Source organism: Mytilus trossulus, chromosome 1, assembly GCF_036588685.1.
Source record: "Mytilus trossulus isolate FHL-02 chromosome 1, PNRI_Mtr1.1.1.hap1, whole genome shotgun sequence".
In the NCBI taxonomy this organism is placed as follows: domain Eukaryota; kingdom Metazoa; phylum Mollusca; class Bivalvia; order Mytilida; family Mytilidae; genus Mytilus; species Mytilus trossulus.
Window position 1 is genome coordinate 37,370,625 of NC_086373.1, and position 27,332 is coordinate 37,397,956.

General features: G+C 32.2%; 2 protein-coding genes across 2 annotated transcripts; one reads left to right on the forward strand and one right to left on the reverse strand.

Annotated features, from left to right (window-relative positions):
- Positions 1-757: 757 nt before the first annotated feature.
- Positions 758-4,104, reverse strand: LOC134723511 (piercer of microtubule wall 1 protein-like). The gene is made up of 4 exons (XM_063587104.1): positions 3,946-4,104; positions 2,710-2,809; positions 1,713-1,846; positions 758-1,137 (listed from the first exon to the last, which is right to left on the reverse strand). The coding sequence occupies exons 1-4, from the start codon at positions 3,961-3,963 to the stop codon at positions 1,069-1,071; spliced, it is 321 nt and encodes a 106-aa protein (XP_063443174.1). The 5' UTR covers positions 3,964-4,104; the 3' UTR covers positions 758-1,068.
- A 10,942-nt stretch (positions 4,105-15,046) lies between these two features.
- On the forward strand, positions 15,047-19,950 carry LOC134707704 (uncharacterized). The gene is made up of 3 exons (XM_063567704.1): positions 15,047-16,210; positions 16,607-16,864; positions 18,117-19,950. Exons 1-3 carry the CDS (start codon positions 15,127-15,129, stop codon positions 19,337-19,339), a joined length of 2,565 nt encoding a protein of 854 aa, XP_063423774.1. The 5' UTR covers positions 15,047-15,126; the 3' UTR covers positions 19,340-19,950.
- The last annotated feature ends 7,382 nt before the right edge of the window (positions 19,951-27,332 follow it).

Consider the following 27,332-nt stretch of genomic DNA (forward strand, 5'->3'; position numbering starts at 1 on the left):
TAAACAAAAACGTTTGCTAGTCTAAAGAAAACAGACATCCTACTAAACTCAAAAATATATATAAGAACTAAAAAAATTAAAAAAATGTAGGCTAACCAAGGTCAAAGGCTCCTGACTTGGGACAAGAGCAAAAATTGTGGCGGTGCTAAACATGTTTTGTGAGATCTCAACCCTCCCTGTATACCTCTTACCAATGTATAATAAACAAACACTGTAAAACTGGTTTAATCCTTACACAACTTGTGCTGTTAACAAGACAGGTTATCTAGACCTTGCATTGGTTGATGTTGTTTGTCTGTTTTTTATCAAGAGACTCTAGTTGATTGTTGATGCAAACTAATGTGGTATCCAGTATTTTGGGTGAGTCCTATGCAATGTACTCTGTTCTTACGTTAATTTCAATGATACATGCAATCATGGCTTTCATGCACATAATGAAGGTCAAGATGGTTCAATTTTCATTTTAATCTTCAACACTAAAAAGGATGTATCTAATTATACAGGTCACTGGTTAATAAAGTAAAAACCTGAATACTTTAAGCTTATTCAAAAGGAAATGAAAGACTATTTGTCACATTATTTAAAAAAAATGTTATTAACAATGATGTTTATGCAGAAATTTAAACATTGGTCTTGGAAGCAAAACAAATCTAGAAAGTTTAAAATAGACAAATCTATTTATAATACAAATACTTTCAATTTCTGATAAAAGAAATAACAACTTTGCAGTAGACTTTTTTGAAATGACAAAAATAAGTTTGTTTTTTTTCAATTTTATTTGGTTCTGTAAACTATACAAGACAACAATACAGAAAACATCACACAGAATATAACTGACAAAAGTACATGTATTTATTAAGAAGTGTTCCCTTTTGAATTAAAATGATTTCCAACATGATGTTCTTGTCCAGTGTTTCAAGGAATATTTGCATACACAGTGAACTTTGTTGCTTCCGCACACACATTCATACACCATACATTCAGAATATAATTTTCACTCATTTACACTTCAATAACAACAATTTTTTACAGTGTCACAAATATTGTTTTTGTCTAGAATAAATATGATCACACTTTACTCTGATCCAAGGCAGTGTTCATTGAGTGGTTCCTGTACATACCACATTTTCCTAGATGCTGAAAATGATAGATGTAAAACAATTATAATTTTGTGTAATAATTTTTTTTTACAATCAATGGCTATTTTTAAAAAGTCATTGGTCCTTTCAGTATATATGTTTGCACCTATCCTAAGTCAGGAATCTGATGTTCAGTGGTTGTTTTCTGTTCATGTGGTTAAAAAGTGTTTCTTGTTTTTATACATGTATAGATTAGACCATTGGTTTTCCTGTTTGAATGATTTTACACTTGTAATTTTTGGGGCACTTTATAGCTTGCTGTTTGGTGTGAGCCAAAGCTCTGTGTTGAAGGCTGTACCTTGACCTAAAATGGTTTACTTTTATAAATTGTTACTTGGATGGAGAGTTGTCTCATTTGAACTCATACCACATATTCCTATATCTTTATCTACATGTACATAACATAACTTTTGAAACATTAAAGAATCAACATGTGAACTTAGGAATGGTTAATTTTGAAAACTATTTTATGATCTGCTATGTAATCACTTCCCTTCAATTAAACTCTTTGAATTTTTAATATACCACAGAGTATTGAATTTCATATTGAAATTGATCAACTGGGAAACTTACTTTTGAGAATTTTTGTGTTCGTCCATGAAAACTTTTAGGCATATTGTGTACTGTTGGTACTCTTGAACCATAGTCCTGACCACTAGTCCTATACATTGGATGTTGTTGTTTACCTCCATAACCTTGGAACCATCCTGTAAACAATAAGAAATATTTCATATATTTCTTTAAACATATCCTTAATCTTGAATGCAGTCATAGTTTAATTTTGTTTTCCTTTTATTACACAAACATTTATATAAATCTTACCATAAAGATAACCTAAAGATAATTTATAACTATTAGCGAAAAATTTAACCCTATTTTTGTTAATTTAATCAGGGGGGATAGAATTACACTAATTGTAATTAACTTTATACAATTATATATAATATAGCTAGTAGGATCAAAGCATACAATTATGTAATAATTAGTCACCTGCTGATTTATACATGATCATACACTAAGGTTATTGTAACAACACTTCAATTTAAGTATAAAGATGACAATATTTTACTGGACTTTATTTTGAAGTTTTCCTAGATTAATTCTTTCTTATTATCATATTCTATGTTGCCTTATATATCACATTTAATATATATAATCTTTTCATCAACAGCTTATTGAAAATGAATACCATTTCGCCAGAAAAGTATCTTAAATTTTTGGTATAAATCCAAACTTTGAAAGTGTATATTTTAGACATACTAAAATTTAAGTTAACTGCTACTCTTTTGGTTAAACACCAAAACATCTCTACTATGTACACAGAAAATCTTCAATGTATATATATGTACATGTATTAAATATAAGAGAGTTCAATAAGTTTTATGCTAAAATAATCTTATATCTATTCATCAGTATAAAAACTCTTACAAGTTATCATCAAACATGACAGATACTTATTAATTTCCTTGACCCAGCATTATATCAGTTTTACATTTTTGTGTGATTTTTTGACTTTTTTTTCATAAGCATACATGTACATGGGCAGCTCATATAATTTGTATTTACTCACCAGGATTGTCAAATCGCTGTGGTAAATGTTCATCTGTTTTGTAGTATTCTGAAGTTTTTGCTCCTTCTGGGACACCTCCAGGTCCAATATTTACAGCTTCCTGAAAAAAAGAGAGAAAAAAACGTCAAAAACTTTTTCACTTATGTATATATCAATTACACATTCACATGCATAATATGTATTCTTAACTCAAGTATTAAACAAGCAAATTACCCATCTGGCTCAAACTGTTTGCTAGCAATGGTTAGTGTTTGAAATGAAATGTGATTCTGTAAATGCATTTAACAAATGTATCGTCAATTGAGATTTGTAACACAATGTATAAATTTATAAGAACAGAAATACTTCCATACAGAAAATTCACGAAAAAGGCCAGGAAATGACAATTGTAAAACAAGAAAACTAGAACCTATATTAGGTGTTTATGAGAATCTGTTTCTGTAGGGAGGTGTCAGACAAAAAGATAAAACTTCCTTTCACAACATCATGATTATGTTTAACTAAAATTGCCCCTGTAAATCAACATAGGTTTGTGGTTTATAATGTTAAAGGGCAATATAACGCCTAAGTTTGTGTCAAAGAGCAATCTAAGGTTAGGGTTAGGTTTTAGGGTTACATGTATCTTGTCCCATTGTTTTTGTCAAAGTTCATTATAGCTTAGTAGGCAGTGTCAATTGAAAGTCTAGTGCTGTAGGCTGTGTTAAATAGCAGTCTATCACTGTTGGGCTGTGTCTAAGAGCAATATAGCGCTGTTTGCTGTGTTGAAGAACAATCTTAGTTAGGATTAAAAGACTAAAGACTACGGTTTAAAGTTAGATTAAGGGAAAGGGTTAGCTGGGTTAAAGTTAAAACTAGGGTAAGGGTTAGCCAGGTTAAAGTTAGATTTAGGGTAAGGGTTAGCTGGGTTAAAGTTAGATTTAGGATTATCTTGACCAATAGGCCTATGTATAAAGATACAATGTAGTGACAATTCAATAGAAAAAATAAAGATGTAATAGTTTTTACAGACTTCGTCCTTTTTCACATGTTATAACGGCTCGAATATTGAACATACACAGGTTTGTAATGAATTTTTTAAATACAAATACTGTTTATCTGACTATTTATTGAGGTCCCATTTATTGACACTTACAATGACTTACATTTTGTAACAGTTCATGTTTGTAGTTTACGAATTAGTCATAAAAATATGATTAAAATTGTCTCTTTATGTTCATTTTTGTTACATTTGCTTACCTGTTGAGTGTCTGCCATTGTTATTTGTTTGATAACTTGGTAGCTTTTGTCTTGCCAGATATACACTTGTTAAAATGTTGTTGTTAGGTATGTTGCTAACGAATGACACTTCCGCTTCCGGTTTTAAACCAAAGCACGGTGCGTTCGAAGGATATTCGCAAGGAATCCATGTTATCTCGGCCTATAACAAAATCGGACTATCACAAACTCGGCCTATAACATAATCGGCCTCCCAAAATCGGACTATACCAAACTCGGACTACTAGAAGAATATAAGTATAATGTTGGTTGTTGATATTATTGGAAATTAATTTTCAATTCTTAATTCAAAATTAATTTTTATGTTCAAATAATTACATTACATGTTTCATTACAATACATTATTCTGATTGGCTAACTGCACATCACGCGTTATTCCGTAAGCAGTTGCATTGCTCAATACAACTTTTCATTCATGATAACACGTGGTCCAACAATACAGTGCACAGGTGAATTAAATAAAAAATAAATACATAAAATTCGTGTTTTTATGATCATAGCTAAAAATGTAATTATAAGTATTGAATGCTTCTTTATGTAACTTGCTTTATAGGGGTGTAAAAGCGTTGACCGTGCGCACATTTTTAGAATGAAGCGCTTCCGTGCTTCATACAAAATGTACTTCGGTCAACGCTTTTACACCCCAATAAATTTACAAAAAGAAGCATTCAATTCTTAATTAATTAAATGATATAGGTTTGAAAATTTTTGAAGGGGATAAAAAAAAATATACGTTAGCAAGATATATTTAAAAATAAAAGTACAAAAAAAATATCTTATTGATATTGATATATTGAAAATTTACCACTGATTTGTCTTTTTAGTATTATTATTTTTAATAATGTCCCTCTCATAATCAGTTTTTTTTTTATATGCATGCATATCTTAATTGATAATGACATCATGCCACGTGTATCGTTGACACCTTTTTAATCGCCATAGGTTAAACAAACATGCAACTGGCACAATCATGTACTGTTGAAACCTATCTAATCATCCAAGTCAGGACAAAACTACCTGTTATTACACGAAATTGGGAATTTAATATCCAATTAAATGTGTTTTGTCATGTATATTGGCTATAACTGGACTTCAGTTTTTTTTTTTTTTTTTATTACTACAAATCTTGCTTTATTATAAGACAAATCAGTGAATTGTAGCATAGCATTTCTGGTTTCTGATCATACCGTACTTTGTATGGTGGTCTCTTGATGTGATTTATCTGTACAATGTAATTAATGTTTTAATAAAGAAAAAACATAGGGTTTACAAATTTTATTTCAGTAGATGTACATGTCAACAAACAATTAAAACATAACAATGATTTCGTCATTCAATAATATCTTAATGTTTTTTATGAAAAATATAAGGCATATATAAAACACATAAAGCACATTTTAAACTCAAAGGCATTTTGTCATCATCTACATTGTATAAGACTGAAAGCATGCAGATATAAATGGTCATTGTCAAAGCACACTTAAAGCATACATAGGCACATTTAAAACACAAATAGCACATACAAAACATACATAGCACATACATAATTCTGAGTCATATCTGAGATAACATGCAAAAATGAATGTTATTGTCAAGGCAAAAGCACGAGTATAAACATAGGCAGGAGCAATTACAGCTAGCCATTGGACGGACCGTAGATGTTGCCACAATCACGAAATAGACGGGATGCTGTGATATCACCTTCTGTGTACTGGTCCCATAACAGATACAAGTTCATTGATGCATTTTAAACGCAATCTTTGTGTTGCCATAAACTACACGAATCACACTGTAGGGCATGTTGCTTTGTTGTAACTATTCTAGAACACTCGACGCAGTTTTTTAATGGTAGTCCGAGTTTGTTCAATATATTTCTGCATATCAATAATGGTAGGCCGAGTTTGTTATAGTCCGATTTTGTTATAGTCCGACTTTGTTTTAGTCCGAGTTATCCAGTCGCGTTCGCAAGCTGTCCATTTAAAACGTGTCATTTCTTGCCACTCTTGGTAAAAAATTTGTTAACTACAGCAGAGACATATAATACAATATTGTATTTATATATGTCTCTGATTACAATATGTTTTAATTGTAATATGCATATTTTTTTTATTTCACGTACAGAATTTCCTTGTATTATTCATATAAAATAAAAAAATAAAAAAAAAATAAAAAAAAAAAATCACGAAATAATAGGTCTCATGGGAAACGTAGCAATCGAAATCAACGAGTTAAACTTCGTATAAATTATACACTTGATAATCTCCTATCTATATCTAAAAATAATGGTAGGCATCAATTATTATATAAACAGGGTCAAATACCCATAAGTAAATTACGTGGTTGTACGATATTTTCAAATAGTGTGACACCATCTCATTCTTCAGCCCACTGTATGAATATTCTTGTATAATTACAGCTTTTTGCCACCATAGGCTGTTCCCACGTATCGACAAACCTGAAGATCAGAAACGTAATTTTTTCAAAATCAAATATATTAGCAGAGGTATTGATTTTATCAACCTATCTAGTATATTTACAGCTAATACATTAATGCTAGCAAGACAAATCTTTGTTTGGCTTGCTTGCTTTGCTTGTATCAATGTTTGCTCAAGCATGGCAATTAAGATAGGCGGGGCTTCAGCTTGTATACATCATACTTAAATTTTATTGGACGTTATGTTTGAAGTTACAAAAAACAAGTCTGCTATTAAAGGGGCACAATTAGTGCCCATGGGGATACCTACAACCTGTCGATAAACTTTGTTTCCGAAACGTACTTTAATATTATCAAGGAGAAAATTAACAGCTTCAATCATCTCAGCACACCTCCAGTAAGTATATCTAGCATATTTATCTTTCTCATTAGAGAAGAAAGCTTATAATTTTTACATTTGGTTTAATGTAATGTACACTAGTTTCACATTAAATGTGTTCACATCTATACACATTGTTTAGATACCTGTACATAGGATTTGTTCACACTTGTAAACCATAGGCGGATTTAGGGGGTGGCAGGGGCCCGGGCCCCCCTATTTAGGAAAAAAATGGTTGCTTATATAGGGAATCATTGAAGCGTGACTGCCAGTCTGGAGCGGGTCCCACTTATGTAAATTTCTGGATCCGCCACTTAAACTATCTGTCATTTAAAGTTCATTACGTAGAACCGGATTCAAATTTTCAAACAACTTTTCTAGCAGTTAGGGAACAACCATTTGACTTTTTAAAAAAAAGGGGATGGATATTTCCACAATTTGGTCATACAGATGATTAGAATGAACAAATATTCTGAATCCAAAGTTACCCCATACACTATAGTGTTAAATATTGTATTGGTACCATCGAAAAAAATCTTAACTATAAACTTTCGCGCGAGAAAAAAAATCTGACTCAGACACGCCCCCCCCCCCCCTCCCCCTTTTAAAAGTAAAGTGGTTGCTCCTTAAAGAAAGTCATGTTTGATGATTTGAAGTAGTTTAAATTTCAAATGATATTTTTTTCAAGGAGTATTTGGCAAAGGGAGGGGGTGATATTTTTTTTTAATTTCTAATTGTATTTTAACGGATCTAAGATACTATACAAACAAACAATTAACAATTAACATCACCCATCAAACATCAAACATACGGTGTCAATATTTTTTTAGTACACCAGATCCATACTAAAAAAGTATTGACACCGTATGTTTGTGGCATAACATCGTGGCCACAAGTTGAAAATAAATATTTTTTCTGTTTAGTATTAAATTTATTATTGTGATCAATTTTATTTGGCAATCGCCAATGGCAGTCAGCAGGGTTAAAGCACATCAGTTGTTCGACATGTTAGTCAAATGCGTTTTGTTTAAACATACTTTTTCACTTTTTTGGTCTTTTGGAAAATGTTGTTTGTGCTGTATAATATATATCTCCCGCTTAAAAACATAAGTATTAGTATATGAATAAAAAAAAAATTATCCGAACTTTAAATACAAATACTATTCTAACATCGGACCATGACTTCTTTTAAACTTAGTTTTATTGTACGTATTGCTGTGTGTTTCATTTTTTCTGCATTGGTTATAAGTATAGTAGGAGTTTAAGATCTCACAAAACATGCTAAGATCTAACCCCGCCGCATTTTTCGTTTGCCCTAAGTCATGAGCCTCTAGCCTTTGTAAGTTTTGTATAATTTTTTATTTTTGTTCATTTATATGTTTTGGAGTTTAGCATGGCCTCCATTATCACTGAACTATTAACTGTTTTTGTTTACGGACCAGCTGAAGCACGGATTCGGCGACCGTGCGGGATTTTCTCGTACATGATGAAGACCAATTGGTGGCCTACGGTTGTTTCTTTCTCTCACTTTGATGGGGTAGTTGTCTCTGTGACACATTCTGCATTTACATTTTAAGCTTTATAAGACACCTTATAAGAACATTCAGTTTGAATTCGTTTAACAAACAAGCATGCTCTACGTATGCGCATTGATTTTTTAAAAATATTTCATTATCTACAAAATGTATCAGTAATCAGTAATGACATGTCATTATGTATAACTGTTACTGTAACATGTTTTATAACTTAATATAAAAGCCGTCTAGCATCTGTTACTGAAGGGAAATGATTTTGTCTCCTACAAGATAAAGAAAAAAGTTCCCGAATCGTTTTTTTCCCTCAATTATCTAATACTCTGTCTGGTTGTCTGATTGCAGGTTGTTCGAAGATTGTATTGATTTATATGTTTTAAATGTGTCCTTTACTGATTTTTGATTTGATTGTTAGATTAGTAAATGTAGTTGTACGAACTTTTTTCCATAGACTTTGATAAACATGTTCATTGGACGACCTTATCTATATTCGAATGACATTTTAACAATGCAACAAACCAGACTGAGTATAGATAAAAGTTAGTAAGTCATATATGCTACACATAAGTACCAAACTAGTCTCTTAGTGAGTGTAGTTTCTTCCACATTCGACTACCTTAAGGTTTGTTTACATTAACGTAGTAACGACAAGGTCATCAGCGTTCGAGGGTCGATGGTCAAAGAATATGTAAAAGGGACGGAATAAAGGGACGATGCGGGACAATGAGACGTTAGAAAGTAGGTAAAAGGGACGGACTAAAGGGACGATGTGGGACAATGAGACGTTAGAAAGTAGGATGGAAGTAGGAGAAAGTAAGATTTATCAAAATAGATTATTTCAATAAATCATATTTAATCTAGAGACATTTTACACGCACCTTCGTCATGCTTATCTTGAACTTACAGGGACATATTTATAATTTTCAAAAATAGCATTTTATGAATATGCTCATTTTTCAAGTTTTATACAGTAAAACTCGTGGTAACTTCTAAGTGATGGAAATGTTTAAATCCAAATTTTATATTTTTGTTCATGATTAGTTGTTACTTCAATTTACATTGAAATGACACCAATTAATTATAAAATAAATATATCCATAATTAAATTTAGAAAAAAAAAATCTTATTGAGACTTCGTTTAACCCCACTAACGCTGTATCAGACAAATTTTTCTTATGATTTTAGTTAAGCTTCCAAGCTTCATGCTGATATGCATTACACATTTGAAAATACACGTAAGACATAGGTGTGTGTTTACTAGTGTAATACTTGGTTTCAATGCACAGGTAAGTGCAAAGGTAAATGTGACTTATTAAAGATTAGTAAGTTTTAAACTGTTATTTAAATTTTTTGAGGTACCATAATTGAAGCAATTTCTATTCTAGATTTCTTGTATATACCTTTTTGTACATTTTGCCCTTTAAAACTATTCATAATACATTCATGGTGATGAACTAGATTTCGTTCAAAGATATACCAACGTGGACGAATTTCAAGTTTTAAAGTATTTAGCTATGTACAACACAGCAGATGTTTAAAAAGGAGCCCCCCTCATGGGGATATCCAATATATCACATTATCACATTTTTTTTGCCAATCTAATAACATAATCAGTTATTACTTTTTTTTATATACATCAAATCATTTAATAGCTGTAACTCAAGGACAAATAAAAAATAACTTTATCAATCATCTGACATATTTTTCCACGTCCTCCATTATTATGTGCTGATCGTTAATCGAGGTATCCAAAAGTTGATTAGCAGACAAATTTTCCATCAACAATCATCATATGAAATATATTTTGCCGAATATAATTAATGAATTCATAATGAATGTAATAATACAACTTGTACATGTAACTCAGTTATTTGCATGTATTGATGCAATGATTTGCTTTACACATGTTACATTGTAAGCACCAGAAATAGTTTCATATGACTTTTTATGCCACACCTACGATAGTATACGGGCATTATGTCTTCTGGTCTGTGCGTCCGTTCGTTGGTCCGCCTGTCCCGCTTCAGGTTAAAGTTTTTGGTCGAGGTAGTTTTTGATGAAGTTGAAGTGTAATCAACTTGAAACTTAGTACACATGTTCCCTATGATCTTTCTAAATTTTAATGCCAAATTATAGTTTTTACCCCAATTTCATGGTCCACTGAACGTAAAAAAAGATAGTGTACTATAGACACATACTTGTTTCGTCCTTCATTGATTTTGTGGTATTTCCTTTTTATTGTATGCTCATTCAATTGTATCCATAGAATTTTTTTTAGATTTTAGTAGCAATTGTTATTTAACAAAACCTTTCATATGTTCGATTCTTAGATGTAAACAGGCTTTACATGTATCTTTATAGCTGTTTGTAGAAAGGATACATTCTGTATCACAATGCTCTTGTCGAGTTGATGAATCAGTGGATTTTAAATTTTAAATACGGGACAGTGTTATATCAAAAATAGTACATGGATGAGATTTTGATCCATCTGACGAGCTGCTCTTGTGGACTTTGGCATCCAAATTACAACTTGAAAGAGCAATATTCCGTTCCAATGCAGTATTTGTATTCTTGGACAAATATTAAAATGACTAAGTGTTTTCTTCTTGTAAACACTAAATATTTGTTGGGCCTTGTCTAAGTACATTAAGAAAAATGCGGCGACTTCCTCCTGTAATCCTATGAAAATGAACCCCATACCAGCATATCTTTGAAAGGTGTGTACATTTCACAACCCAATTGGCAGTTTACAGTATTCTTACAATCAATATTTGTGATTTAAGCTACTCTTGTTCTTCCAATATTATGCCAATAACAAAGATGAAGATCAGAACAACTAAATAGAGAAACAGAGGCTATGCAGTCTAGACACATATCTATTTAGGGCAATGGATATACATCGTTTATTGTCCGGCCATTAAGTTTTCTGAAATCCTTACAGTACCGGGCATTGTTACTTTAGCGGTCCCTGCAAATTTAAACGGTTTACTTAAATCATATTCGAATTGTTCATGAAGGTTCTGTTTGTGTTTGTTCTCAAATGCTGCTGGTGTCCTTCTTTGTGGTTTTCTAAAAGTAGCAGCACCAGATTTATCTATTTTATATATGACAAGTGAACATTTTCTTCAATCAGTTTTTGTAAAAGTAGTGCTATTTTAACTTTGATGTTTTACTCTGTATGTGGGTACTGCTTCTTTTATAAAGGTTGTTTAGGTTTTATGGGAGTCTATATTATGTCTTATTTGTTTTCTTTGTGACAGGATAATATCATGTTTACTGTATCCGTCTACGACCACGAACAATTTGATTGAATTTAAATCAATAAAGCATAACAAATTTAATCAACGTTTACAGGATGAGCATAGACTGATTCAACATTTAAGACGAACATGAAAAAATAAATGTCTTTAGAAATCAAGAAAATCCCACACGACTTTATGAAATAGACCGTCAAAGTTTGTGATATGGTTTAAATAAACGAACCAATAATTAAGGAGTTAAGAATTGTATATACATTTTTAATTGCCAAGAATGCATGCGTAAGAGCAGCCAAAGTAAGGTATTTTAACTAACAAAAAGCGAAGTACTATCCAAACCTATTAGATAGATAGTTTATTCTCATAATACCATGCAAGTACAAAGGTTACAGAGAAGTTGAAAAATAATATTCATATAAAACAAATTATGCATTTAAAATGCATAAAATTCAAAAATTTCGGATAAAAATTTTTTTATTCAAGGTAACATTCGAGGATTACCGATAAACATGTGATACAGATATGAATATAATTCCAATATGCCGTTCTTTAAACGCATTGAGTACACACATGTGGTAAAATATGAATACGTTGTTGAATGATGACGTAAGAATGTAAGCATTTTTCGTAAAAATGCATGATCGTGAAACCTAAAACCATTACAACAAGGTAACGTAAACAAACGATGATACAATGTGTTGTAAACATTTTTTGATTCGAACGTCACTGATGAGTCTTTTGTAGACGAAACGCGCGTCTGGCGTATTTATAAAATTTTAATCCTGGTATCTATGATGAGTTTATTATACCCCACGCAACGGGTTGCGGAGGGTATAATGTTTTTGACCCGTCCGTCCGTCAGTCCGTCCGTCAGTCCTGTTTCTTGTCATCGCAACTCCTCTCAAACCACACAACAGAATTTCACGAAACCTTTTCAGATAATAAGGACATACTATGTAGTTGTGCATATCGACGGGAAATTGCGATTCAATTTTTTTTCTAGGAGTTACGCCCCTTTGAACTTATTTACTTTAATGTACTACTGCAACAGTTTGTCATCGCAACTCCTCTCAAACCACACAACAGAATTTCACGAAACCTTTTCAGATAATAAGGACATACTATGTAGTTGTGCATATCGACGGGTAATTGCGATTCAATTTTTTTTCTAGGAGTTACACCCCTTTGAACTTATTTATTTTAATGTACTACTGCAACAGTTTGTCATCGCAACTCCTCTCAAACCACACAACAGAATTTCACGAAACCTTTTCAGATAATAAGGACATACTATGTAGTTGTGCATATCGACGGGAAATTGCGATTCAATTTTTTTCCAGGAGTTACGCCCCTTTGAACTTATTTGCTTTAATGTACTACTGCAACAGATCGTCATCGCAACTTCTCTGAAACCATACAACAGAATTTCATGAAACTTCGTAGATAATAAGGACATACTACGTAGATGTGCATATCGACAGGAAATTACGATTTTTTTTCTTTCTAGGAGTTATGCTCCTTGGAACTTATTTGCTTCAATGTACTTCTGCAACAGTTTGTCATCGCAACTCCTCTGAAACCACACAACAGAATTTCATGAAACTTTGTAGATAATAAGGACATACTATGTAGATGTGCATGTTGACAGAAAATTATGATTCATTTTTTTTTTCTTATGCAATTTTCTTTTCTTACACTTATTTCATTTCTCCAATGACAATGTGGGGACGTGGGGTATGTGAGCGCGCTCACTAAGGTTCTTTAATTTGTAACCTTTTTTATATCACCGTTCCGAAGGAACTGTGAGCTTTAGCCATCACTTGACGTCCGTCGTCGTCCGTCTGCTGCAAACTATTTCAAACATCTTCTCCTCTAAAACGACTAAACCAATTCCAATCAAATTTAAGCTGAATGATCCTTAGGGTATCTAGAATACAGTTTATGTTTTATTTTCTGTTTCGTAAAAAAAAAACATGACCGCCATGGCTAAAAATAGAACATCGGGGTAAAAGCAGTTTTTGGCTTATATCTCAAAAACCAAATCATTTAGAGCAAACAGTTATTAATATATTTTAAACCAAACGAAAGATGAATGCCAAAAAATCAAGGTGAGCGATTCAGGCTCTTGAGAGCCTCTTGTTTTTTTTTGTTTTTTTTTACATATAAGTAAAATTAACATTTCAAAATTATCCAATCCTATCTAAAAACGTTATTGCAAATAGTTTAAGCATGTCACTAGTTCAATTTGCTCATTTTTTTTTTACGTCAATGTAATAGTGCGTTTATTTACGGGAGCGGCAAATATTTGCTTTCACCTAGACTTGAGCGCTTCGATCCAAAGAACTGCCGTATTTATTCTATTAGAAAAGAAATATTTCATGGGGGATTGATTTTTTTACTGATTTTACCACGTGTTGGGCATTAATGCTTAAATTTTTACCACGAGCAATAAATTCAAGCCCCCATGAAATATTTCTTAAATAACAGATATAAACATATCTACATCAGCAACAACTGCAGTTATAGAATGATGATTCTTCTGTTTGAGTTCATCGCCTCATAAATATTGCCAAACTGTTTTATGCTGGCTAAAACAGTCAAAAATATTTTTTCCTGTGCGACTTTAGGTTATTTTTTATCAGATGATATGCTTTTCCATATCCGAACTTACTGAGAAAATCATAATCATTTCTGACTGTGGTCACAATAAATGTTGCATGTTTACGAATCTAAATTGGGTTGAATTATTGACCTGCAAGTCAATATCGCATAAGTTTTTGGCCATATTTTGTCAAAACTGACCGAAAACTGGTAAAACAAAATTTATATCAAATTATACTGTCAAAATTGTTGATAATCTCCCTTTAAGTATACAATTTGCGGCATCTAAGAACTCCCATAGACAACTTGGTGAGAAAGGTAGGAGATTTAAATACTAATTATAAAAATGCAGAATCTGTACAACGAGATTGTACTGTAATAATATGAGCACAAGAAGGTGTGTTATGAGAGCTTTAAAAGAGCTCTCCACCCGAAACCAAACGACGTAGAAGTTAACAACGCGGCCTTCAACATGTTCAAACCGCATGGTAAGATATAAAATATCCCAAAATGACAAAGATAAAACAATTCAAACTAGAACAATAGACGGCTTGGTGTATGTACAAAATAATAAACGAAAACAAAAAATAATATTGAGAAGCAAAGGGCAAACACTGAATTTCAGGCTCACGACTTCGGTAAAGCATATAATACTATTGATATAATGTTGATGACAAAGAGAATTCTTACTCTTATGACAATTTTAACGCCTTAAAGAACTACTTTATCATTAAAAAATACATATAAAAACTATCAGAACGACAAAGTGGATAGGATATACTCAATAGTTAGTTACAGACTCCTCTTATTACACATACATCTGTATGTTTTTTTTTCTTATCTTTTATTATAGAATGAGTTTTTGTCCATGGTGAAGTAATATGAATCATTAGAAAAGGCCAACATAACTGTCACAATGCCCGATTAAGAGGAGGAATAATGAGCACGAGAGGCAGTAAGTTGGTATCAGAAATACAAGAACGATATTTGGAATGCAGCATTTGTACAGAGATATTTGACGAACACGAACGTATACCTAAACTTCTTCCATGTCTTCATACATTCTGCTTGGCATGCCTCAAAACACTGTACAAAAAAGATCGAATAAAATGTCCCACCTGCAACGGCTTATATAAGTTAACTAAACGAGAATTTAACGATCTTCCTAAAGATAATACCCGACGTGACCTGACGTCATTCATTAAAGTCAAAAGTAGGCCTGACAATGAGTGTTCATATTGCGGAAACCGTGTAAACGAATTGTTTTGTTGTTATGACTGTGACATATGCTTTTGCTTTAAATGCTGCAAAGTGCACAAACAAAACCATTCATCGCATAACGTGCAAGGATTGAAGGAAGAAACATCCGATGTTTGTAAAATTGCTGGACATGACAATAGTCCTCTGAAATATTTTTGTAAGGGCCCTTTATGTGAAACAGTTATATGTGCTAATTGTGCCTTATCCGATCACAGAGATCAAGGGAAACACTACTTAGAAGATGTGAAACAAACTATTGATCAACGCAAAGATCGATTAAAGACATCTGTTGCAGCTCTGAGAAGACAAATAAACACAGTGAAAGTCATAGAGAAGACTTGTGAAGAAAAAGATATTTCCTTGCGAAAAGAAAAGGAGAAGTTCTGCACAAATGTAGAACGAATCTATAATGACGCAGTACAAGCGTTAAATTCCAAAAAAGAACTCATAGTCCAGAGTTACAAGAAATTGGTTAAAGGACAGGAAGAAAGTATTATAATCACACAAGAAAGAACTTCCCCTTATATTCAAAACGCTGAGGAATGCTGTAATATAACCGAAAGACTACTCTCCGATAATGGAATTAAATCGTTTCTTGCAGTTGACAAAACTTTGAATAATCGTATCCAGGAATTCGTAGATAAATCCTTTGAAAATTTTGACTTTAATGACAAAGCAGGTTTACACTCTTTACACGGAGACGTCACGTCATTTGAGCAATCTGTTAAAGGCCTTAGAGACTCCATGAAAACTTCACAATCGGGTAAGAACTTACTGTACATCATTATCGTTGTTCATATTTGGTTCCATAAATCTATTGTAATAAGTAAAACAACAAAAAATACTGATTTCCGAGGGAAATAAAAAAAAAACGCTGATAAACAAATGATCACAAATGGCAAAATCAAAAGCTCAAAACACATCGAACGTACGGAGAAAAAAATGTCATCTCCTGACTTGGTACAGGAATTTTCTTAAATATTGATTGAATTGGTTCATGTAATCAAATATAAAACATGTATATGTTGAATATAATTACGAAGCAGAGTCACAGTCTCTACATGAATAAATAATTTCATTCATGCATTGAGACAAAACATTTAGTAGCATTGTTTGGTGTTGCAATAAAACTAAATAATTTTTTTATATGCATTTACAGGTTGTCTATATGGTTATGATTTCCCTAAAGGTATTCTAAAGAAGCGTTTTTCTTGTCCTGAACCAAAGAAAATTTTGAATATAGCTATCAGAACTGTGAAGGGAGTGTGTGCTTGCCTTTACGACACATTTGTTAAGGAACCCGAGCAAGAGACGTTTCTTGATAGGCTGAAGCGAACATCCAAAGTGTTCATCCCAATATTTATTCTGCTTGCAATGGCATTTCAACCAGCGGACTTGTTTATTTCAAGTAATTATTGTAAGTTGTTATCTTGAGGTATTTATATTCAAAATCAAATTAACTATTCCAATAGAGCATTTCACTTCATTCAAATTAGTTCCCCCGTTTAAAAACAAATCAAAACTGATTTTTTTTAAACTCTAAACTATGAAATCAAACAGACATAGAAAAGTCTAATTGCACGAGTTCACTTTCTATCTATTTCTATTTTTATGTTTGTTTATATCGGATTATATGACCGAAGGTAGTGTTCGGAGGTCAAATCGATAAAAATTAATTAGATAGCGTCTGGTCTGAAAAACACATTATCGAACAAGTGCATTGTTAATTACTAGTATTCATTTTAAAGTTTTTAGAACTTGTATGTGCGTTTTAGTATGTTATAGATTAGATATAAGAATGTGAGTTAAATATATCTTATAGTTATCAATTTGACACAGAAAAATGCTTGTGTATATAAACATTTAAAAGTTGTTTATTCGTTTCTTATGCATAAACAAGGGATTTGTTTAATGTCTATTATATCCCATATTTCGTTAAAAAAGTGAAATGACGTCAGTTACACCAAATAAAGCTACAATTACAGACAAAATAAGATTACTTAACGTACTATTATACCAGTACTAGTATTGTAGTACTGAAAAAAAGATTTTCGCCAATACCAATTTATCTCTCATTTAACCATTCTATCCTATTTCAAAGACATATATTGTCGCCATTTTCTATTTTTTTTTCACATACGTTTAGAACAAACTTTCAAATATTAACGTTGATATTCTACTTCGTAAATGTGTAGATGTAAATACATCGCTCTAGTAAATTTTAAATAGTATCATTATAGAACACGCATGTATCAAAATCACGAGGATAACATATCAATGCACGTCAAATGTAATTTCCTTAAAAAAAAGTGTTATTTCGAATACAAAAGTACATAAGAAAGACAATAGTAAATATATGATACGTAGATTGTGAAACAGCACAACAAGTAAGAACATGTTATAGAAAAAACAGTTAAAAAGGACAATTGACTCGTCAGATCCATAAAATGCAAACTAACCAACTAACACAAACACCGATATGTGAGTACTTTCATTTACAGGAATCTAGTTACAAGTCAATAACAACTAATAAAAAGATCATTTAGCCAAAACAAAACGTAACATTTCTTTGATTTCAGAATGAAATTCTGCTGTCAGATTTTGTTATTATGTTACCAGTCAATATTTTTATAATGTAATGTAAAAACATATTGTGTTTTCCTTTGTAGTTTTGGTTGCAAATTCCACGTTCAATACTAAACCGAAAAGCTCATTTGTATGTAGATCATTTGACAACAAAACAGTTTCAACTATTCCATATAGTTATAGCCGGACATGCGGTTCGAAAGATACTTTTTTCAAATACAAAGGTGTCTTCGTGGACAGAGAATTTATACGTTACAAATCGCATACTTTGGACTTGGTTGTGAGATTTCAAGAACATTTCTTAGCAGAGAGTGATTATGAAGGACTTTTTCTATTTGAATTTGGTATGACACCTAAAAGTATTAACACAGAATACCTCTTTGAGAGTAGTATTATAACTCTTACTGCGTACAGCTGTAGAAATATGTATAGTGTTTGTATAAGCATTGGTAATGGTCGAAATAACCCACTACCATTAGACAAAATTTTTGTTTCCGAGGGAAATTCTAATTATATGAAAGGGAAGTTCAGTATTCGAATTCAACCAGAAAGGGGAATTATATCGTTTTTTTCTAAAACAGCTGAACCAATCCTGTTGTACAAATTCACAAATGTTTTAATAGAATCTTCATTGTTTGGAGTGTTTGCCTTGTATGAAGGAGAAAAAATATCTGTCTCAATGTCTTTGTCTACTGACAATAGTATTCAGTTTGATAGATCTACTCTGCATCCAAGTTTATACATTTCATCTGATAACAAAACATTTTCCAACCGACCAACATCTTATACTAGACTTAACGAAAGGAAAGACAACAGATATGTCTACGCGGCTCCATTATTAACTGCCTCACATGAACACATATATACTGTTGTGAACATCGAGTTTACCCATATGGACGGTTTAAAACATGGAACAAAAATGTTTGAAATCGGAGTTGGGAGTAACAAAAACAAGAAGCTCTATGAAGATTTGAAATTTGAATGCTTCATATGCAGAACAACAAGATATCGGATATTTGACGGTTCTGGATATTGTTTACAAAGCAAAGATGGCCTTACTATAATTAGACAAAATTTTAGAATTATCATGCATTACCACATTACGAAAAATAAATTAAGCTTCCATATTCCGAATACTGAAGGAGGACGCAGTTATTATATCTACACATATACGAATTTTGATTGGGTTCTTCCAACCTTTTATATTGGCAAAATGGATTCACTAGACATAACAGCATCGTGGACAAAAGATGTTCTTCTATATGACTTAGCACAGTTATTATTTTCAGACTGGTATTATACATAAATTAGACATAAATCAACAACTTAAATCGCTTTTGTAAAATGCAGGAATATGAAAAATAATTTTAATAAGAAACGAACCCATTTGATTTCCAAATTGCAACTAATTATTTTATTTGTAATAAGGAACATAATTTTCGGTAATTTTATATTTCATAATATACGTTAGTTTGTCAAGCAACATTGTAGGCATACACAATTGATGAATCTTAACCATTGTTATGACGTCAGCCTATTCATTTACTGTGAATCCTTTTTCCTAAATTTGTCGGTTAAAAGGACTCACGAAATTATAAACAATTATCTAATGTACCAGGTTTTTAATTTGATCGGCCACACGCGCGTTTCGCCTACACGAGACTTATCAGTGAAGCTCAGACCCAACAAATAGAAAGCCAAACAAGTATAAAATTGAAGAGCATTGAGGACCCTTAATACGGCTAAGGTAATCCATGCATAGGATAAGAAAATCCTTAGTATTTCTTATAATTCATACTTTTGCAAACAATTTATTTATAAAAATGACCATACAATTGATATTCATGTCAACACCGAAGTGCTGACTATTGGGCTGGTGATACCCTCGGGGACGAAACGTCCACCAGCAGTGGCATATACCCAGTGGTGTAAACAGTTATCAGGCTTATAATTTGATACTCCATACGTGCGTTTTGCCTACATAAGACTCATCTAAGTAAAATTGTTTCCTTTGTGTGTCTAATTTCGTTTGATTTGAATTAGCCAATTCACTGACTTCTGTTCCCTAATAAAATAAATTTAAAAAAAATATCTTTATACCTTTTCATTTTTGTAATTTTCATATGCCTTCACTGGGAATCGAGCCCTTCTTCAAATATGATATTCGTTACTGACATCAACACATCGATGAAACCTCTCAGCATCCAATGGGTATAAAATTTAAATGTGTATTTTATATATGTTGTGTACAAGTTATCATTTTGTTCAAATTATGATACACACTATAGAATTTTATGCAATGACTACAACAATAAACCTTATTTTCAAAGTACAAACATAGTTCAGTATCATTTGTGAGTGAATAATGGCATCAGCAGTTGCACAACATCACAGTAGGTATAGTGTCCGGCTAGGATCGTGGGTTTTCGAGTGATTTGGTCCATATTTTTCGAGTGTAGTTTGGGCTTTTTCGAGTGATAAAAGATAAGTTCAAGTAACTGCTATTTCGTGATTATACTAGTTTATTTTTACATTAGTACCAATCTTATATTGAATACTATACATATTTACATCAACAAAGGAGCACAATTTCCTTGTATTTAACCAAAAAATTCAGCGCTTATTATTTTCCGGGCTTTTTTCAAGAGAAACTGTGAAACTGTCGGGGTTTTAGACAAATGGTCCGGGTTTTTTTTACAGAAAATTTGAACTAGATGCTCTAAAGAGCCTGTGTCGCTCACCTTGGTCTATGTGAATATTAAACAAAGGAAGCAGATGGATTCATTACAAAATTATATTTTTGTGATGGTGATGTGTTTGTACATCTTACTTAACTAAACATTCTTGCTGCTTACAATTATCTCTACCTATAATGAACTTGGCCCAGTAGTTTTAGTGGAAAATGTAAGTAAACATTTACAAATTTTATGAAAATTGTAAAAAATTGACTATAAAGGGACAATAACTCCTTAGGGGGTCAATTGACCATTTCAGTCATGTTGACTTATTTGTAAATCTTACTTTGCTGAACATTATTGATGTATATAGTTTATCTCTATCTATAATAATATTCAAGATAATAACCAAAAACAGCAAAATTTCCTTAAAATGACCAATTCAGGGGCAGCAACCCAACAAAGGGTTGTCCGATTCATCTGAAAATTTCAGGGCAGATAGATCTTGACCTTACAAACAAGTTTACTTCATGTCAGATTTGCTCTAAATGCTTTGGTTGTTGAGTTATAAGCCAAAAACTACTTTTTACCCCTATGTTCTATTTTTAGCTGTGGCGGCCATCTCGGTTAGTTGACCGGATCACCGGACACATTTTTAAAACTAGGTACCCCAAAGATGATTGCGGCAAAGTTTGGATTAATTTGGCCCAGTAGTTTCAGAGGAGAAGATTTTTGTAAAAGATTACTAAGATTTACGAAAAATGGTTAAAAATTGACTATAAAGGGCAATAACTCCTAAAGAGGTCAACTGACCATTTCAGTCATGTTGACTTATTTGTAAATCTAACTTTGCTGAACATTATTGCTGTTTACAGATTATCTCTATCTATAATAATATTCAAGATAATAACCAAAAACAGCAAAATTTCCTTAAAATGACCAATTCAGGGGCAGCAACCCAACAAAGGGTTGTCCGTTTCATCTGAAAATTTCAGGGCAGATAGATCTTGACCTTATAAACAATTTTACTTCATGTCAGATTTGCTCTTTATGCGTTGGTTGTTGAGTTATAAGCCAAAAACTGCTTTTTACCCCTATGTTCTATTTTTAGCTGTGGCGGCCATCTTGGTTGGTTGACCGGGTCACCGGACACATTTTTAAACTAGATACCCCAATGATCATTGTGGCCAAGTTTGGTTTAATTTGGCTCAGTAGTTTCAGAGGAGAAGATTTTTGTAAAAGCTAACGACGACGGACGACGACGACGGACGCCGAACGCCAAGTGATGGGAAAAGAAAAAAGGTATTCTAGACTTTAAACAATGACTTTTCTAGTTTATACCTGTAATTCAATAAATGAAGTTATCATATATTCTCAATAAATCACACATATCACTACATTGATCAAAATTAATCTTTTTGAATTTGATGCAGATTTTCTGTTCGGAAAACGTTCTACCACAACTTTCCAGTATTAAACTAGAAATTATTGGATCCTTTTAAAGGTCTTTAGAACATAGTAAAGGGGAATCATAATCTTTTCAACTTTATTTCATGGTACTTTTGTTGTCAAAGTAATTTTTTCGTGTTGAACCATGGAGTTTTTTTTATACGAAACGTAATATGGTACCCCGTTGTCCATCCGTTCATTGTCAGCATGTCGGACAAACACTCAAAAACGCTGTAACCGATTTACATAAAACTTCAGTGAATTATCTGTCCATCAAAGTATCCTCCCTTTCGAATTTTATAAACTTTAGATTTAACGTTTCCGAGTTATGGGATTTTATTAAACACACTAGAGTATATATAGAGCATGTGTCACTCTCCTTGGTATATTTGCTGGAGTGCATTTTAGGCAAAAGACAGTCGTAAATGTTGTTCAACATTTAAGACAAGAATAGAATGCATGACACAATTCTCTGTTTTGGTGATGGTGACTTGTTTGTAGATCTTGCTGTTTACATTTATCTCTATCTTTCATGAACTTTGCAGTAGTTTCATAGGAGAAGATTTTTGTAAAAGTCAACGGACGACGACGATTGACAACGACGAACACCAAGTGATGAGAAAATCTCACTTGACCCTTTTGGGCCAGTTGAGCTAAATATATATATCAATATGATTATAAGCAAGCCTTTTCCGAGTTTATCTTCACTATGTGAATTAAATAACGAGAGTAGATATTAAGCGATATCCCATTCTCACAAGTTATTAAACCTAATAATATGTCGTAATATGGTCAACACTCTCATTGAGTTAAATTAAAAATTCCGCGAATCTTTGTTCTAGTATTTTTCACACGAAATGTACATCGTCGTAACTTTGAAGGTCATCGATAACCTAATGAATAGCCAGTGGAAATGCCGTTATATCGTCTTATGATGATGTATAAGCAGATCAAGTTAACGCAGATTTTCGTACCGGGCTTTTTCATATCACACTCCTTTAAATGCGGTACGAGAAATGTCTATTCATGCCAAAAATAGATAATAAGAAACAACCACGCATAGTTGAAATGAAATTTGAAAACGTGGCAGGTGTATAATGCGACTTTCGCGCTGCTGTTTATCAAAAAACGAGGTGAGAAACCTTAGTACTGGACAGCAAAGAAGAATCAGAAAAATGCGATGCAATAAAACACATTGTACTAAGAGAGGCCTGCCCCCGCCCCAAGACAAAAAAATCCATTAAGAAAAAACGAAGACATCACGACTATAAACTGTAAATGTAAGTTATAAGATATGACAAACAACAATTTATATATATATATACAAATGGACGAATGTTTTTAACATAAGTTAGAACACCATTATCAAACTGACGAATGTATTGGTTCATGCCATGAAAAGTACTTAATTTGAACCTTTGTTACTTGTTTTTAAACGTAAATACACTGACACATAGCATTTTAAGCTATAGAAAATTTGTATAATCACTCGACAAAAATCGGACACACTCGAAAAAGCCCGGACTGCTCTCGAAAAAGCAACATAAAGAAATGAATTTAGTCTCAAAATGTCGTTTCAATGCAAAAACAAAGAATTTTTGTAAAGTGTCTGTATTTCTAGTGATATTTAGATTCCATGTATGTATTTCCTTAAACATTATCAGTCTTATGTGTACTAAAATGGCTTCATACTGTATTTTGGAATTAAAGTATTTTAAGGCTTATATCAACTTTTTTTTTAACGAAAAATAATGTCGGATTAGTAATATCTTTGTTTATCAAATACTATCATACATAATATAAATAAAGGCAACAGTAGTATACCGCTGTTCAAAATTCATAAATCGATAGAGAAAAAACAAATCCGGGTTACAAACTAAAACTGAGGGAAACGTATCAAATATAAGAGAACTACGACACAACATCGACACATCAACGAAATGTAACACACACAGAAACGAACTTTAGTGTAACAATGGCCATTTTCCTGACTTGGTACAGGGCATTTTAGAAAAAAATGGTGGGTTGAACCTGGTTTTGTGGCATGCCAAACCTCCCGCTTTAATGGCAGTGTTAATTATAACATTAAAATGACAACATTACACGACAGGGTTACAATAAATAAACAGATAAATGGGAGAAAATATAGGACAGAGAAACAAACGAATAATAGCCGTCAAAATGTAACAGGCTAAAAAATATTTTTTATAACTTTGTATATTAAACTCAAGCGTCTATATCGCGTCTTGTTAGAAAGGAAGTCTATTTGTTTACATTTTTGTTCATATTTACTCGAAAAAAAAGTGGAAACACTCGAAAAAGCTCGAGCGAATCACTCGAAAAACCACGATCCTAGCCGGACACTATACCTACCATGAACATCTCATTCTTTGCATTTACATTAAGAAAACCATGACCACCAGTTTTTGAAAGCGTTTTAACTTCTACATGTAGTTAAAGGTGAATCTCAGAAACAATTGCTGTGAATAAAGATGTGTCTTTTTAAGTCTTGACAAATTTCCTACAGCTGTTTCATCTCATCAGATATTTCGAGAATCAGTTGGGGCATGATCATACTTAGGAATTGGTATTTGCTTGACAGCGCACAGTTCTCGGCACGTATGATTTGTGTTTCAACTTCAGGGTCATCCTAATTTTCAGTGATGTAAATTTTTATTATTCTATTGGAATTGTCAATAAGGACCAATTTCTATTGTATTATCAGAATAAACATGCATGCATAAATTAATTACGTTTCCTGTCTACATCTGAGTATTTGTGTTATTTTCAACAAGTTTTATTATGTGGTCGTTAAATACAAATTCTATAGTGTGTATCAATGTTTTTTTTATAACGATTTCATACTATAAATCATTGTACAAGTTGTAAGTTCATTTTAGTCGAATTTTGTTCAAATTCGACTGTTTATACAAATTACAATTTGTACAATGTCAAAATACAAATTGTAATTCATACAATGTCAGAATACAAACCCAATCTTTAATGTACAATTAAGATTGTCGAAGGTTTTGCAATGATCGGCACAATTTTGGTAAAGAATTATAGTTAGTACCAGCAGATTTTCTTCAAAGACCACAAGGGAAAAAGATTTTGCGATATCTTTTATATACAAAAATAATCCAGTCTGGTAAAAAAAAATGGATTGACAATATGTCAATTTTGAAAATATACAAAACAAAAATTAACAAATTCTTGAACAGTTGAAGATAATTCATGAAAATCAAATAGTTGGAACTTTAAGCCGAATTTGTTTAGCTACATTAAGTAAGGAAAGCATACATAAAAGTGTCACGTACACAGCGATTTATTTTAAACAATTTTCTTTGTTTTAGTACACTTATTTTATAATAACATCGATAACAATACAAACAACACTATAACAGTCATGTCTATCGAATGAACTGACGTGACTAAATAACAAATCATCGTTAACTTCATTTCTGTCATTCAACATAAACACTTTGACGGCAAAGTGAATTTGAAATGTATTGCCTCTTTTACAGAATATCTGCAGAAGAGGTCCATATTAATTTGTTGGACTCTCTGGAGAAGTAAAAGACCAATAAAACACGCCCTAGGTTAACTATTGTCATTATAATTTGAGGCACTTTGATCTTCCCTGTCTGTTATATTAGCATGGTTAATGATATTTAAATATGTTATATTCGTGCATATTTGAGTTCATTCGAATCAATGTACTATTATTTCTAAATTATAGTAATTAGTTATCAAAGGTACCAGGATTATAATTTAATACGCCAGGTGCGCGTTTTCGTCTTCATAAGACTCATCAGTGACGCTAGCGCTTAAATCTAAATAGTTATCAAGCCAAATACGTACAAAGTTGAAGAGCATTGAGGACTCAAAATTCCAAAAAGTTGTGCCAAATACGGCTAAGGTGATCTATTCCTGGGATAAGACAATCCTTAGTTACTATTCATTTGATTTGTTTCATATGTTGTACATTTAGTACAAGTTAAATTTTGAAGTATCAGAAAAACAATATCGAACACCCAACGACCTTTGACATCACCCATAGTTTGAAAACAATTTAAGATTAAAACAACTGCAACCAAATTTTAAATAAGCTGTAAAAAAGAAGTTAGACGGCAATTAGAATAATTTAAAGTCAAATAGTTGCATTGAAAAACAAACATAACAACGTTCTTATGTAAAAACTACGAAAGTAACAATTAAAATCTACATATATGAAAATAAGGAGATATCGTATGATTGTCAATGAGACATCTATCCACTAAAGTTTGAATGAAGTGGATGTGAATAGTTATCAACGGTACCAGGATTGTAATTTAATACGCCAGACGCGCGTTTCGTCTATATAAGACTCATCAGTGACGCTCAGATTAAAATAGTTATAAAGCCAAACATGTTCAAAGTTGAAGCAATTATAAGCAACCGCAAGGCCACAACGAGAAAACCCCAACCAGTATAGTCGGCAATAAAATGCCCCAGCATGAAGAATATGAAACAATTCAATAGATAAAATTAACGACGTAATTTATAACAAAACAATTTACAATGACAGCCATGAACCAGACGTGAACCAACGACAACCAATGAATTACTGATCTTTTGAGACAGGCACATACAGAATGTGGCGGGGTTTTATATGTACTAGTATATGAGCGTTCAACCTTTCATAACTTTGGACAGTGGTGCAACAACACAACTTAAGTATAAGGGACTCGCCCAAACTCAAAATGTCGATACGAGACACACAAATCACTAAAAGAACGCGCAGCTACCTAGAGCTAATGTACATTGTATAAAAAAATTAAGATTGAGCAACTCAACTATTATTGTTTTTGTATAAAGGTGAATATTTTGTTTATCATTTTAAAATGAAAGACCTTTCATAACTTATACATACATGCTTATCATATCTTAAATACACAATGTGAATCTGATACATTTATTCCACGACTTAAAATGTCATTTACTTGATAAAATTCAAATTAAGGTTAGGCAGAAAATGTTAACCGGTTCATTTTGTTTATAAAATTTGAATTCCCGCTTTAAACGAAAAAAAATAACATGAACAGATATCCAACGATCACATCGGGTTCGATTTTTTTAAACATTTGCGCTTCAGAAAGTGCTCTACAATCATTTGACTTTTGAATTTAAAGTTTC

What these genes read in the sequence shown, in the direction of transcription:
- LOC134723511 (XM_063587104.1), bottom strand. An exon ending in ACAGCGATTTGACAATCCTG is followed by an intron (nt 1,847 to 2,709) that starts GTGAGTAAATAC and finishes TATTGTTTACAG; the next exon opens with GATGGTTCCAAGGTTATGGA. An exon ending in GAACACAAAAATTCTCAAAA is followed by an intron (nt 1,138 to 1,712) that starts GTAAGTTTCCCA and finishes TATCATTTTCAG; the next exon opens with CATCTAGGAAAATGTGGTAT.
- LOC134707704 (XM_063567704.1), top strand. Translation starts at nt 15,127, where the DNA reads ATGAGCACGAGAGGCAGTAAGTTGGTATCAGAAATACAAGAACGATAT. An exon ending in CATGAAAACTTCACAATCGG is followed by an intron (nt 16,211 to 16,606) that starts GTAAGAACTTAC and finishes ATGCATTTACAG; the next exon opens with GTTGTCTATATGGTTATGAT. An exon ending in GTTTATTTCAAGTAATTATT is followed by an intron (nt 16,865 to 18,116) that starts GTAAGTTGTTAT and finishes TTTCCTTTGTAG; the next exon opens with TTTTGGTTGCAAATTCCACG.